Here is a 15405-nt window from a genome sequence, read left to right as displayed (position 1 = left end):
ATACAGAAATTGGAAGCTATTTTATTTTATTTTATTTTATTTTATTTTATTTATTTTTGACAATCAAAATTATAACCAAAAAAAACACTAGACTTTTTAATTGTTTGTGAAACCTGAATTCTGCTCCTTTTTGCAAGTGCCTTGATCATGTAATTAAGGACCATATGAAATACTCTTCTACTCCAGGACCTTTATAAAAAAACAAGGCTCTTTAAAACTTGGAGTAGGGATTTTTGGTGTATGTATATAAAATAAAACTTTGTGTAACAAAAATCCTTACTCCAAGTTTTAAAGAGCTTTGTTCTGGTTGCAAAGCTAAGCTCCCAAAGGTTGTAAATAATCCTTATATGAAAGGCACTCACTAGTGGCTTCAAATAAGCTGTATACAAATTCTCTGTGTAATTTTACTATTGTACAGCACCCTGACCTTTTATTCATCTGCTTTTCCAAGCTTAAAAGAGACACTAAAAGTCATACTAAGCACTGGAAACTAGAATCCTCCAATGAAACTTTTCCATTACAGCATAAACAGGATTTGAATCCAGATCTTTAGGGATGAAAGACAAATGTAGCAACTTAGTGTCACCTAATATCCTCACTTTTTGTTAACAGATCCAACGTTTGTTGGAAGCACAGACTCTTCACCCCTGCTCCACTAAAAGTGTTACGGCTAATAATACCCTGCAGTCTGAGAAGCAAGTGGAATTTGTCACCATGGAAACACAGTCATCCCCAAATTTACAAATGAGAAAAAGTGTGAGCATTGCTGTGAGCACAGGTAACAGTTCCTTATTCTTTTGCAGTAACAAAGTTACGAATCTTGTTATGTTGCTAGGATTTTTCTTGGGCTTGATTTCAAAAGTGTTGAATGCATTCTCTTCAAGACACAATCAGAGTCAAGTAGCTCCAAATTGGGCCTGTTTTTTGGTTTGCAAGGGAAGACTATAGTTTTTCTTGACTTCTAGGAGGTGAAAGCTATGCTTGATTGTTACTGGAATTTACCTTTTCAGTGTTTTCATTGAAGTCCTGTATATAATCCCAGATTCAGTCACAGTAATGTTGGATCCTTTAGCAATAGTATGCCATGCAGCATTGAGAATATCTAAAATGTATCATTGACAACCTCTCTATTTTCCCAATAATATTCTTTCCAAAAGTAGTATTATTTTATAATGATTAATATTTGTCCAATTATATTGTTCCCTGTCCCTCAATTGGGACGAATCTGTTCCATTCATGTACCTGTTTCTCATGACCACTTGAAAGCTTGTGGCTGATTTGGAGGGGAGAGTCTGACTCTGGCTATTTCCCTGTTTTTAACCTCAGACGACTTTAGATGTAGGTATATACATCAGTAATTATATTAACCAACTATTTCTTTTGGTGAATTTAAAATGCAGTTTAAATATCTGATAAAGTAGGTTAGTTTTTACAGCTTTCTCAGATTTATTCCGAACTGCAATTCAGATTTAAAATTGGTTTAAAAAAACAAAAAACCCAATCTGTTTATAGATTCATAAATGCTAGGGTCAGAAAGTACCTCAACAGATCATTGAGCCTGACTCCCTGCCTAGGCAGCAAAGAGTGCTGGGGTTAGATGACCCCAGCTGGATGCCTACCCAGCCTTCTCTTAAAGACCCCCAAGGTAGGGGAGAGCACCACCTCCCTTGGAAGCCCATTCCAAATTTTGGCCACCCTTACCACGAAGTTTTTCCTGATATCTAGCCTAAATCTGCTGTCTGTCAATTTATGACCATTGTTCCTTGTTACCCCAAGAGGTGCCCTGGTAAACAGAGCATCTCCAATCCCTTGCTGTATCCCGTAATGAATTTGTAGACTGCCACATGATCACCTCTCAGCCTTCTCTTGTGGAGGCTGAAGAGGTCCAGATCCCTCAGTCTCTCCTTGTAGGGCTTGTCCCTAACCATACGAGTGGCCTCCTTTAGACCCTCTCGAGGCTATCAACATCCTTCTTGAAGTATGGCACCCAAAACTGGACGCAGTACTCCAACTGTAGCCTGACCAGTGCCGCATGGAGGGGAAGTATCACCTCTTTGGATCTGTTCGTCACGTATCTGCAGATGCATGATAAAGTGCGGTTAGCTTTGCTGATGATTTCGTCACAGTGACTAAATTAGCTTTATTTCTTGTGTAGTTTTATTTCTTTTAATTCCTCTGTGTTAAAAGAGCAAAATGTTGGAAAGTGAATGACTTTCTGGCTGTTCAGATTGCTAACTACATACATGTTCCTCTGCTAGGTGCTAGTTTATTTTGGAATGCACCATGTGAAAGACGAGAAGACTCTGTGTCTCAAGTCAAAAAAGATGCTACTGAAATTTCTAAGGGAGATATGAGCATTTCAGTTAACACTGAGCAAGATGCAAGTAATACAAGCATTGCCTCCTCATTAAAGGCTGTTGACATACCCAGTTTTGTAGAGAGTATCCATGTGGCAGAAGGAACTAATCCAGCAGTTCTCCGGTAAATACTTTAAAATGTCTTATTGTGGACTTTTTCACTACTTGTCATGTAGAAGCAACAACCTTTCTTTCAGAATTATGCAACTCATCTTTAAGCTGATAAAGTTAAAGAAATCTACAGATAAATACTATTTTGGGACCCCCAAATTAGGGAAGCAATATCCACTTGCCAATTTTAGTGAATGTGCATAATGACCTTAAATCAGCCTCTTTCTTGTGTATAGCTTTAGAGGGAACTCTTAACTTGCCTTTATACGCCTGTGGAACGTCTCCAGGACTTTTATTCTTATAGAATGAATACTGGATAGCAGTGGGATTTGCTTGTTTGTGTTGCTTGCTGGGAATGAAGAATAATTGCTACTGGAACAGTAATTGATAACCTGCATTGACTATCTGGCACAGTGCATGATTTAAATCTTATCTCTTTCAGCACATGCAATTGATTGGTTGGGTTCCGATATTTCCATTATCACTCATGTTTGTTTTAGGATGATGGTGGGGGTCATCCCAGATTCTGCCCTCAGCTGTTACAGGCACAGATAACAATCCGATACAGGGGTTCCCACGTGCCTTGGGATGGCTCACTAGCCTAGCTGCATTTCTGATGCAGAGGCTCGCAATCTAATTCTTAGAACTTCTTGTTCATATCAGTAACTGTAAAATACTTCAATTTGGACTTTGTTTCCTTTTATTGTAGAAACTGGTTACATGCATGGCATTGTGTTGTATTGTGCATGAAACAAAATGGGTTCTTCTTAAAATGTAAATAGCAGCGCCAATTATTTGTGTTAGTTTCCAGTAAAAAGTTATTAAACGTTTTGGTTACTTTGAAGCGTGTGCATATCTGAGAGAGAGAGATAATATACTCCTCTCTAAGGCAAAGCTGTCTGATCAGTTTGGCCCCATGGGCCAGACAACCTGCTGTACCCCCCGCTGGTGAGTTGGTGGCTTGGCATCCTGGCTGCCAGAAACACTGTGTTTCAATGGCTCCAGAACCCATGGGGTTAATGCAGCTGTTAACCCCTCCCATCCCCCCCTTCCTTTTTTCCCCCTGCTGCTGATCTGAGTTGCCAGTGGCAACTGAAGACTTCAAATTTGGCAGTAGGTAAGGATATTCCAGCAAGCCCCACAGGTTGCGGGTTTAACTTCTCTTGGGTTGTATGCTGCTGTGGGCCACTAACTGGACAGCCCTCCTCTAAGGCTTTGATGGAGCAATACAATGTTGAATTTTGAGGACTTTTGCAGGACATGAAATACATTTTAGGGCCAGACAGCACTGTGAGATCAGCTAATATCATCTCTTTTGTAACCCTAATCCTTAGACTCTGACTAAAGCATGTTTTCTAGAAAGGCAACCTGAAGAGTTGGAGAACCCACCATTTTTTCTTAGTTTGCTTTTCCAGTGGCTAATTAATTATTTATGGCTTAAAAAATTGTACTTTTTTTTTTAATATGAATATGTTTGGCATAATGCTTGCCTCTTGCTAGATTAAAGCCCCTTCCTGCACAGATCTCCACCCCCCCGCCTGCAATGGATTATTTTCCTACCATTATCAAGTTACCACTCGATATTTTAGATAAACCTCATGCAGCCTCTTTGATCTTTCACTGTCCACCCTCCAACTGTATTTGTGACCCTGAACCTTTTCTGCAGTCACCCCCAATTTTTCAAAATCTTTAATATCCAGAGTACTTGAGAGGTGATGGTAAGATTCCTCCCCCCAAAACAAGAGTTTAACAAAAAAAAAATAGCATGTCCTGTTCATACTGCTTTCACTAAATGGCAAAGCGCTAATAACTGCATCACTTTTAAATGGAAAGCAAGAATGTCAGTATTAACTCACAATAACTGCATGCTCTTTCTCTCTCTCAGGAATGAGCCAGGTTCTCCAGCATTAGCTCCACGTTCCCTGTTGGGAGAAAGTGTTAGCATGTGTTTACAGATGGGACCAACAGAGGGAGCTAATAACCACGTGGTGGTAACAAATGAACCGGAGCTGCCAGCTGTCCCATCACTGCCGAGTCACCCTTCAGAGGATCAGAAGTTTTACCAGGATATATTGGTAAACAAAAAAACAAACCAAAAACAAGCTTTTTCATACTTTATTTTAAAACTTCCAGAATAAGAATAATCATTGTCAGAACTGCTATGAGCTCTATGCAGTCACAAAACTTCAGGCTTTTGCATGGTCAGACTATGCAGTTGTCACATCCATTTCTTTTTTTCCTCTGTTTTCTGTATTGTGCATTGATTCGGTCAAGCTTGTCACTTGTTTTTTGGTTTTGGGGTTGTTTTTTTTAAGGCCTATATAGTCTTTTTGTCCTTCAGTCTCTTCTGGACCTAAATGGTTTGTTTTTGTATACAGTTTTAATAAATTATGTTCTTAATAGCAATAGTTATGCTATTAAGCTATTCACAAATTAGTATTTCCCTGCAAACTGCTTCTGTTCTTTACCATCAAACCATTTCTTCTTTGACTGAAACAGATTAACATTTTTTAAGAATAACAGTTGTTTATAAATCTACCAATTTTTTGTATAAGCCTTCTTAATTTCAAATCTTACATTTTAATGTTTTCCACTGTCGCACAATGGAGTGCTGCATGTTTACATTAATATACATGAATGAAACACATCAAAAGCAGTCTAATTTGGCTTCTTTTGTCAGAACAATTTATTTGCAGATTTAGTTGTGTTGTATTTTGTGGGATATGGATGCAGTTACCCGGGAACCCTATTAATCTATGCACACTTCAAATGTCTGTTTCCATTTTCCCTATCTAGGGTCAAGTCAATCGTTTCTTACAGTCTTCCTCTGAAGAAAGCAAACACCCCTCTGTGAAAGAGGAGATGGTCAGCAGCAATAGTACCATATCACAAAATAATAATGGCACAAAGAAAACAAATTCAGAACCTGACCCAGGTCTGGCAGATAAAGACAGTGTGGTTAGTGCAACCCTTAAGCAATTAAGGACTCTTGGAGTGAATATTGAATCACCTGACAAAATGAAGAAAAGGATGCACAAAGTGGAGAATGCCAGGTAACGCTTTGGCCTTTGCTAGTCCTTGTTTTCAGATAGGACCCAATGGGCAAAGACTGAGGCAGAAGGGACAAAATCCAGGGAGCTCAAATTTAGTCTAACCTTTTAGTTTGGTTTCTACTAGAGGCTACTAAAATATTTTCTTAGAGAATTCCACTGCAAAGTCTTGACTCCATCCAAATACTTATGGGTACAGGATGACTCCAAAACTATTAGAACAGATTCATATAGCACTTCCAGGCATCCTTCAACCTTGATGCTGTCACAAGAAAGAGCCTTCATTAGTCTTCTAAAAAGTGATATTTACTGCTCTGTATAGTCCAGTATAGAATATAAAAATTGCCACAAATTTGTTTTAATTAAGGTAAAGCTAAGTACCACTTAATTGTGTGTGGCTATTTTTTTGAAGTCTTGCTGTTGTTCAGGATTTCCAGGGGATAAATTCAGCTGTTACCAGACTTTTTAGCTTGACATGGACTGGTTTTGCCCTCATGTCAAGTCTGTTTGCTGTCCCAGCTAATCTATGAAGTGACATGGAAAGCACAGACGTATGGAGGGAGTAGAGACAGTGAGGAAAGATGCAGCCCATGAGTCTAGGCTGAGGGCAAACAGGTCCAAAAGTGGGGGGCAAGATGAAGAGAGAACTAAACGGCTACCTCAGGTGCATCAAAGCCAGCTTTATGTACATTTGTCATGCCAGTGAAGTGCCCTTGCAGCATCGGAGAAGTTGTATCAAGCCAGGCCAGGTTTTGTCCACAAGAGGAGGTCAGCCTATCCTATTGGGGATAACAGGACAATTCTTAGCCTTGCACTGCAGGAGGTGCTTTCCCCAAACCTTGCAGTGATCTCTATTGCGTATCTTATTGTTTATCTCAGACACATTTTTTTTTCCAGTATCATTGGTAGTTTGTGGTCTACCCATGTTTTCCATTGATGGGGTGGAACTGTAAGGCAAACTGGAAGGCTTTTTTATATAAATTATCTGAAACAGATCTTTGTTCTGCCATTTTAGTGGCTGTTAAAGGCCTTTTTCCAGAATTCCCTACTGAGCAGTGGAAAAGTTGAGCAAGGAAACAGAACAAGGCCCCATACACTAGTTACTGGTAACTTCTGCATCTGCGTACACACATTCAGATAATACGGGAGAATTTTCCCATATTAATGTTCTTCTCAGAAAAATAGTTACCCAGAGCTACATGTACAGACTTTCAAAAGCTGAAGCCATGAAGATCAGAGAGCTTTTAGTTCTGACACTGTGCAGGTCGGGGACGGGGGTCCTTGTGCACACATCTTGGTGTGTGCGCAGGCTCACGTAGTATGCCAGTCAATAGATGGCAGCAGGGCGTCTGCTGATTGACTGACCTAGATGGCCCATGGTGAGCTTGTGTTCCCAGCAGCATAATGACAGGATTGTGAAAGGGGGTATGTTCTGCTCCCTGCTGGAGCAGCAGAGTCCAGTGAGCAACACTGTCTCCTGGAGGGGAAGGCAGGGATGCTGGAGAACTACGTTGTCTTCTGAGAGAAGCCACAACATGTACAGACATTCACTCTTCCAAGATAATCTCCTGGGAATGATTTCACTATGGTTTTTTCCAGGTTATTTTTCTCCTGGAGTGGCCATTTTTACTCTGGGAGAAAGCCTGGACATCTGTACACCCATGGTTTCTCCTAGGAGAAACTGAATGTCTGTGCAAGGCTTCATAGCTCTTGTGTTCATTACTTGGGTATATAGACACTTTAAATCTCTTGTTACTAGTACTGTAGATTTACTCATTGGGAGTATGTGGTGAGTAGTAGATTCACTAGTTTGCAAGTGCCGGTCTCCTTCAAGCGATTTTTCCAGACAGACATTCTCAGTATGTGTGGGGGGAAGTGCCCTGAGGCAGTGATTGGAAAAAATAAGTAAATCAGGAAAAGTAAATGTTGAAACAAATCTCTTTAAAAAAAACTGTCTGAGTAACTAAAAAAATCGTTAGCAAGATTTTTCCCCTTTTTTGGCTTTTGGAAATGGATACGTTGGCAAGATCCCTATTGCGTTCCTGGAATTTGCATGCAATGGCAAAGTACAATATTTGACCAGCAGGGATATCTTTCATCTGGATAAAAATGATCTAGATAACCACATGAAAGGGTAGGGGGAAAAGGTAGCCAATGCTGCTCTGGTTTCCGGACAAATGTTTGGGCTATTGGTTTAAAACTACAAACCCCAAAGGCTGCCTGGACTTGCCCCTTCACAGATGTGGTGGTCAGTTTTAGATTATTCAAGGAGTACTTTAATTTGTTTTCTGCCAAGCAATACCTGCGTGCCTATTATTATGCAAAGTATGTATACTAAGGAATAGTCTGATGTGGAAACTATAAATTTGGAGGAGTGGGGAAAATGCACATTGTCTTCACTATTTGCTGATCTGAAATCATAATGAAATATGTACTCGCGTCACAATATAAAAGGACAGTAATGCTAACATTGTGCTTTGTGTTTTTTAGCATATTAGCCTGCATAAATCCTGAAGCAGTGATCCCTGGACTTAATTACATGTCATTCGCTAATGTGGGTATGAGCGGCTTAACTCCAAATGTAGTTGATCTCAGCATGGAAGCAAATGCGATAGCACTCAAGTATCTAAGTGAAAATCAGCTCTCTCAACTTTCCCTTAATCACTCGAGCCAAACAAGCCCTGTAGATTCATCCTTGCAAAACCTCTTGCATACAAATATAGACAAGAGCATGGTGGGCCTTAGCTTAATTTCGCCAAACAATATGTCCTTTGCAACAAAGAAGTATATGAAGAGATATGGACTCATTCAAAGCAATGAGAGCAGTGACGACGAGGAGGATCTGCAGGTTCAAAACAGCAGGATCAGTGTTGGCAAGAGTGAAAATGTGTCGGAGCCAAAGGTTGAGCCTGCATTAGAAGGTTTTAAAGGCTGGAAAGAGCATTCTGAGAGAGCTGGTGAACGATCACCCGCTAATATAAAATCATATGACAGTGAGTCAGCCAGCACTCCTCTGACAAACTCGTGCAGTCCTGTATTAAAAAATATTACAAATGAAATCTTTCCTCCAAAAGTACTTCATCGATCAAAGGAGGATTCATGTCCCATTCAGAAGGATTTAGAGCCCAAAACCAAACTTTTACCTGGGAAAGTAGAATTCACTCAACAACCAGGCAGGCAGAATTTAGGAGATGTTCACATCTTCTCTGAAAACCTGCAAGCTCCTGTGCTTGAAACCTTAAATCAGAGGGACAGTGTGAATTCAGTTGGTACCATTCTTGATGTAAAACACCTCAGACAGTTACCGAAGTTGTTCTGAATTGCTTTGATTTCTTTTTTTAATAAAATATCAACCAGCAGTTAATGGACTCGGAGCCTTGTCAAGGTTAAACAAGATTACAAGAAGCCAGTGAGGAGGGCCTTGGGTTCTTTTAGGTCATTAATCCACCTTGGCACCAAATGATTGACAAAACTGAGTGTAAAATCTACCTGTGCTCCAGTGACTCGCCACATGCTCACCTCACGAGGGTTTGGCTTTCAGATTTGCAAGTCCATATGCACTTTGGTTTACAGTCTGGATATATGTTACATATCCAAAAGGTCAAGTGGTTGAGAGTGGTACCCAGTTTGTGTCCATTCTATAACATGCCTCTAATGATGTCTGCTTGTAACAGTTCAGAGATTGCATTTTTATTGAGCATCGACTCCACTTTTTATATAAAATTTAGACCAGCCTTGAGCCATAAGGTATGTTGTATATTGTTTGTGGATTTTTTAAAAATACAAACAGAGTGAAAGCACTGAATTCTGAAATTCACCCAAGACGACCCTGATCTTTGTATCAAATTACTTGCATCCGTCCGGATTGCACACATAATAACCACTTAATTTATGTATCATGAAAGCTTAACCAGGAAAGTTGGTAAGTTGTAGCACTTTTTATACCTTTTGTGGAATGAATGCCTATTTATTTGAAAAGTAAATATTAATCATTCAGAGCAGGTGTTCCATAAGCAACAAAGATCAATAGGTTAGTTTTCTATCTTCTTCATTTGCTGTGGCGTTTAATCTATGAGACATTTACCACTTACCAATCACTGTTAATTTAAAGTCAATGACCAAGTACATCAGCTATAGTGATGTTTCACATGGTTTCAAACTTTTTAACAACACTAAGAAGTTTGAGATGGGCAAGCTAATTGGTTTATTTGTTCTTCTGTGTTAATATGTAAATTAACCTGTCATCAAAGCTCTGGAGTGCATTACTGAACTAGCCTTTTTGTAATCCTGTAATAGTTTATACATTCTTTGAGTTTGAATCTAATAAATTATTCATTCTTTGAATGTTCTGTTTTGCTATTGAGATCTTTTGGATTTTTGTTCAATTTTAGTAACAGCGGTTGCCACTTCAACAATCAGTGTCTTTCCTAAATTATTTCTAATCCTAAATAAAATGGAGAGCCGGCATCTCAGAATCTGTTGACCTTTTTGTGGCTATTATGCCACTTATTTTGGACAAGTATTGCCCAGCTACATAAAAGCAGTGCTTCCTGAGCAATGTTTGTGCACCTTTTTATTCTGATCTCCTGCTTAGGGGATGTTGAGCCCAAGTTGACATTTCCTGTGTTGTGACCAAAGCCCTGGTCCACCTCCGATTGAAGTCAGTGCCAGCCCTTTTCGCATTGAATTTAGTTGAAGCTGGATTGAATCTTACATGAGAAAACAAACTGCTGTCTTAACAAAACCAGAACCACGCTCTTTTCTACTTCTCCTCCCCCCGCCCCAATGGATATACTTAAAATGTTGATTTAACATAAGCTTTTTTTACTGGACAAGATGAGTGAATGATGGATACACGTGATGGTTTCTAAGTGTCACCTTCCCTCAGAAACTTATGTATACCTACCTCCATGTGCTAAACTTTTGGACCAGGGAGAGCAAGAGACTTTCACAAAACTGACCACTTTTTAGCCTGCCAGGCAGGTTGGAATAGCAGTTGCTTTAACTCTCTGCAGAACAAATACTCTGAAGTAACATATTGAAAAGCTAGAAGTGACGAGCTTTTCTCCCCTACCAGTGTGCCTTTAAAACAGGATCTCCGAGCTTTTTGGACAAAGTAGGTTGAATGTAAAAGCATTCAAAGTTAAATGTCAGCAACTCAGCCCACCTGCAGGTTCTTGCAGTACATGGAGAACTTAGTTCTCTCTCATTTCTTTTTAAATGCAAGACCCAAGCCAAGATCCAACCTCCTGTTTGGTCCATTCAGAATGAGAACAAAGTTTGCATTGGTTGTCATTATTATCATTACTAATTATAACAGTAACACTCTAGTTTCTTTTTAACCTGAGACTTCTAAACAGTTGTTTAGACTTGACCTAGTCTTTATGTGGCCTGCCTGAACATCTTGGGAAAGCACTGCATGGCCTTTTTATTCGGGGAAGACATTTAGTAAGCAAGGTTAAGTTAGGAGACTGTTTGGGAAACTTTCTATTATATCATTTAACACATTACCAGCTTTTATACAGTAAATTGTTGCGGGGGGGTTGCTGTAATCTGTCCTGAGTCACGTTTTTGGGGGGAGTGGCATAAAAATAAGTCCTGGGGTAAGGATCCATGCTGATCCATACATTAAGGAAAATTGTGAGCAGCAGGAATTCTGCCAAGCCCCATATATTATATAGGACTCATCTGTCTCACACTGCATCACAACTTGACAATAGACTATCTGCATCTTCGTCAAAACTGGTAATCCAGGGAAAGGAGCTCTTGGCAGAATCCAGTTTTCCTGAACTACAGTGCTGCTGAGATGGAAGAGTTAACTTTCCATCCTTAGGCTAACAATTTTGATTCAGTTTGTCTACAAAACAAACCACTGCCCCGCCCCCCCTGGCTGTGACATGGCCATTAGAGGTGTTGCAAGCAGAGGAGGTGAAGTCTCTAAACCAGTGGTCCTCACCCTTTTTAGATATGAGTTACCCCTCAGTAAAAATTCCAGCCACCTCTCGGTAGATTTGGGGCACCCCTCGATTGATTCAAGGTACTCCTTGGAAAATGCCAATTCATTTTTTTTTCACTCAGAAAAATAATAAATCAGTTGCCACAACAGGTCAATTAACACTACGGGTTTGTATGTGAAAACTCTGGGTGTATCTTATGGGCTGTGTTTATCTAACAATACTAACACTGTGCAGCACCCTTGAAAGACTCTCAAGGCACCCCAGGTGCCATGGCACCCCGGCTGGGTATTACTAGTCTACCTTTTTGTAAACCAAAAAGACTGGTGCTTAGTCTCAGAATGTGCGAGACACATATGCTTCTGGAAAACTTCCTGTGCTGAGCTGTAGGACGTGGACTAGATTTCCTTCTGGGCTTATCTTGCGCTCTGTTTTTAGCTACCCAAGAGTAGATGTGTGCTTCCCAGTAAGAGCCGTCACCAGTGCTCTGAACTGGTCTTGCAATCCTCTGCTAGCAACATCTGTCTCATGCCCATTTGTGCAGCTGCATGTCTTTTTGATGCCACCCCCCGCCTCCCCCATCACCATTTTTCTTTCATGGGAGCTACCAGCATGTTCAGATCCTGGCTTATAATGAGGCTGAAGCCTTCTTGTATGTGCCAACAAGAGGATTAAGAATACATGAGTAAAATAAAGCGTGAGCTATTAAAGATGAAATGGCAGTATGGGAGGGAATGTCATCAGCTATCCTCGGGTAATATGTTTCTTTTTCTCTGCACGATTAGCAGTTGTAGCCTCTCAAAGTGGACGGCTCTGATGAGGGAGAATATGTGTTTGCTCTTAGAAATGTGCTGTGTATTTTGAAGCTCCTTCAGAACCTTTTTCAAGCCCTAAATCTCTACTGATTGGGATAAGCATTAAAGCGAGCGGGCTGTTTCTGCGAAAAGAAGCAATAAAATAGTTAATGTTGTTAAAACGCCATTTGCATTCCTTTAAGATGAATGAGGCAATTCATACCTCTGAGCTATTGTTTCATTATTTCGGGGAAGAGGGGGAGGTCCTTCAGTGTTTCCCTTATAAAATGGCTCAAAAACACAGGAAGATGACAGTTGTATTAGTTTATATTTGAATAGCACGTTGGAGGGTTTTTTTTTTACACAAGTGCCAAATATATATTGCCAAAAAAATATTTTTATTTTTAAACAGTTGGAGCACAGCCTTGCCACTCTAAATCACTTCAGCAGTACACTCCCAAAAGCACCGGCTTCTGGATAGACAGGATCTTCAATAAATGCCACCTTACATTTTTAAGGGATAATATCCCACAGAAATCAATCCCCTCTGCATTGCATAGTGCTGCTGCACAATTTGCAAAGCTTTTGCCTGCTTCTGAAGCATTTGTTACAGGTTGGAGAAGAGGCATCAGACAAGATGAGCCTTTTGGCAATTCTTGGTTCCTGCTGCGACACTTAAGCCCCAATTTTCAGTTCCAAGCATACCGTTGTGGTCATTTTTGAAGGCCTGCATAGATTTAAGAAGAAGGGACCAAGGATGTATGGTTTACAACCGGATCTAGCTGTGAATTTGGCTAATACACCTGAAGTAATCTTGGAATTTAAAACTGTCTCCCAGACACAGGGTGCAAGATAAATGGCACGAGATTCCAGCCTGCAATATCTGTCAGGTCTGGGTTTCAAACAGTTGGTATTGTATTTACATTGATAGTCATGGTTAAGGTTTTACGCATTTTTCCATTGCTTGTACTGGTAATTTCCATTTGTTCGTGATTCAGAAAGGGCAGTACTTGTACAATGACCTTTTTCCTAACTGTTCAGCTTGGTCAAATTAATTCACCATCGTTACAATAGGACCCCTCTGCATGCGCTTATCCTCCAAAGAGGTATAATTGGCACCTGCCTTAGTTCACAAGCGTGGTGAAACTAAAAGGAGGCCTCCATCCCCCTTGGCTGACAGGCATGGCAAAATCCACCTGGGACTGAGCTACAGCCCGGATGGTGCGGGTGGGATGATACAATGCAGTAGCGGTCCCCAAAATAGAGCACCTAGGGAGTGGGGCACCCCCTAAGGTATTCACTTACAATGGTGGAGCCTGACCAGAAGTGGGGTTATACGCCAGGAAGTGGAGCCACCTTGTTAAAACACTGGAAATTGCTGAGCTCAGGCCCCATTGTATTAAGCACTGTGTAAACACAGCGAAGGACAGGCCCCCCATGCCTGACAGCCTGGATGAATGAGTCAGGAAAGGCAGGAGGAGAAAAGTCTGCAGACAGAAATGATGTGTCCCAAAGCCTGGTCAGTGCAAGGCTCCCCTTGAGTTTGGTGGCATTGGCCCAGGCAGATAAATGCCAACCCAAGGTGCCTGGATGTTGTGACCTGGTGTCATTATCCGCACAAGGGGCCACCGCACCAAGCTGCAAGCTTAAAAGCGGTCAGGAGGCCGTCGCTTGTAGGGTACAGGGCAGATGGCTGAAAATGGAGGGGTCCACGGAGCCCTGGGGGGAAATTCATCCTCACTGTGGCACACAGACGTCACCCAGACCCTCCCTCCGGTGACCAGATGTGTCCATCGCTAGAAAGAAATATCTGGATTAGGGACTCGGCAGGCTAGCCACAGATGTGCAGCATCCTAGAAAACGAAGGAGCCCAGGAGGTGGCATCCAGATGGAGCAGGACCAGCCCCAGCCCCATCAGCCCCACCATGGAGGTGGGGAGGGCTGATGGCTATGGGGCAGGATCCTCGCAGGGACTAGGGTGATGCCGAGTGCCTGGCGGCTTGCCTATCTACACGGCTGCCTAATCTCCCCCCTTTAACACTTCCTGCGGGGCAGAGGAACTGAGCTGAGCACGGTCGTGTTTCCTGGCTGGAGGCGCAGCCGGGTCGTGACTGCCTCCCACCCCCGACAGCGGCCGGGCAGGAAAGGAGCGGAGGGGGCTGGGGCATCTGGGGGCCCCGGGTCTCCTGTGGCACCCCGGGGCAGCGAGTGGAGGCTGGAAAGGGACGGTGACCTGGCTTGGTTTTGCACCAGCCCCGTTTCCCCGCTCACTTGCAGCCTGCAGCACTGAGTGCCGCGGTTCCCAGGCTGCGCGCCTAAATCCCTAAGGCCAGGGCACAGATGCACACGGCCTCCTGCTGACCCCCCCCCTCCGGACCCCCCGCTGCTGCAGCCTGGCTGCTCACTGCTTTTGGGGCGCTCCCCCCGCGAGACCCGGTGCAAGCTCCCGGGGCCGGTCCCGAGGAAAGGGGGGGGGGGGCAAAACCAACCAGCACCGTCCTTGCACGAGCCCCGGCTCGTGTCTTTCCCCAGGAGACAAAACCCCGCGTGGGCCGAGGGGTCCTCCTGGGGGAAGCGGTCGTGTCTCACCAGCACCCTGTTTTTGGCACTCGGTGTTTGGGGGGTCGTTGCAATGCCTTTAAATATCGTGTGTGTGCGCGTGCATAATGGTGGGGGGGTGTCACCATCGCACACCCTTCACGCCTATCTAGAAAGAAGGAAAGAAAGACTATTTGGTGTGTGTGAACACACACAAACACATCCACACCATTCATGCATTTAGATGTAGTTGATGTCGTGTGCAGACACCCCCACAAATATACTATAGTATACACTGCGCAAGCTTTCGGGTACCTATATATATGTATGCGTGCACACATCTCCCCCCCTTCCCCCAATTCGTGCGCATGTGTGTGTGTGTGCGTGTGTAGGGAAGTGGGAGAGGCGCACACGTACACACCCCCCACATATACTATGCTTGTATACACCGTTTATGCATATATATGTACATGTACACACCAGCAGCTAGGTAGAGGGATTTTAACGACATCCCAAACACCGAGTGCCAAAAGCATCCTGTTGATGAAGGACGAAAAACTCGGTGCGTGTATACTGGGGGGGGGGCGGTTATGAATGAATT

At 42.4% G+C, this 15405-nt stretch overlaps 1 protein-coding gene across 2 annotated transcripts in view; it reads left to right on the top strand.

Annotated features, from left to right (window-relative positions):
• Positions 1-9864, top strand: part of STIL (SCL/TAL1 interrupting locus) — a 26645-nt gene extending 16781 nt beyond the window's left edge. For both annotated transcript variants that reach the window (XM_019531383.1, XM_019531382.1), the window contains exons 12-16: positions 613-778; positions 2259-2481; positions 4354-4543; positions 5265-5521; positions 8009-9864. In XM_019531383.1, the coding sequence (XP_019386928.1) occupies positions 613-778; positions 2259-2481; positions 4354-4543; positions 5265-5521; positions 8009-8837 (1665 nt within the window). In that variant the 3' untranslated portion in view covers positions 8838-9864. The remainder of the gene's footprint in view (positions 1-612; positions 779-2258; positions 2482-4353; positions 4544-5264; positions 5522-8008) is intronic.
• The last annotated feature ends 5541 nt before the right edge of the window (positions 9865-15405 follow it).

This window comes from Crocodylus porosus, unplaced genomic scaffold, assembly GCF_001723895.1.
Source record: "Crocodylus porosus isolate Cpor-Errol unplaced genomic scaffold, CroPor_comp1, whole genome shotgun sequence".
NCBI lineage: Eukaryota > Metazoa > Chordata > Crocodylia > Crocodylidae > Crocodylus > Crocodylus porosus.
The sequence above is the reverse complement of the archived record's forward strand: the minus strand, read 5'-3'. Positions and strand labels throughout refer to the sequence as shown.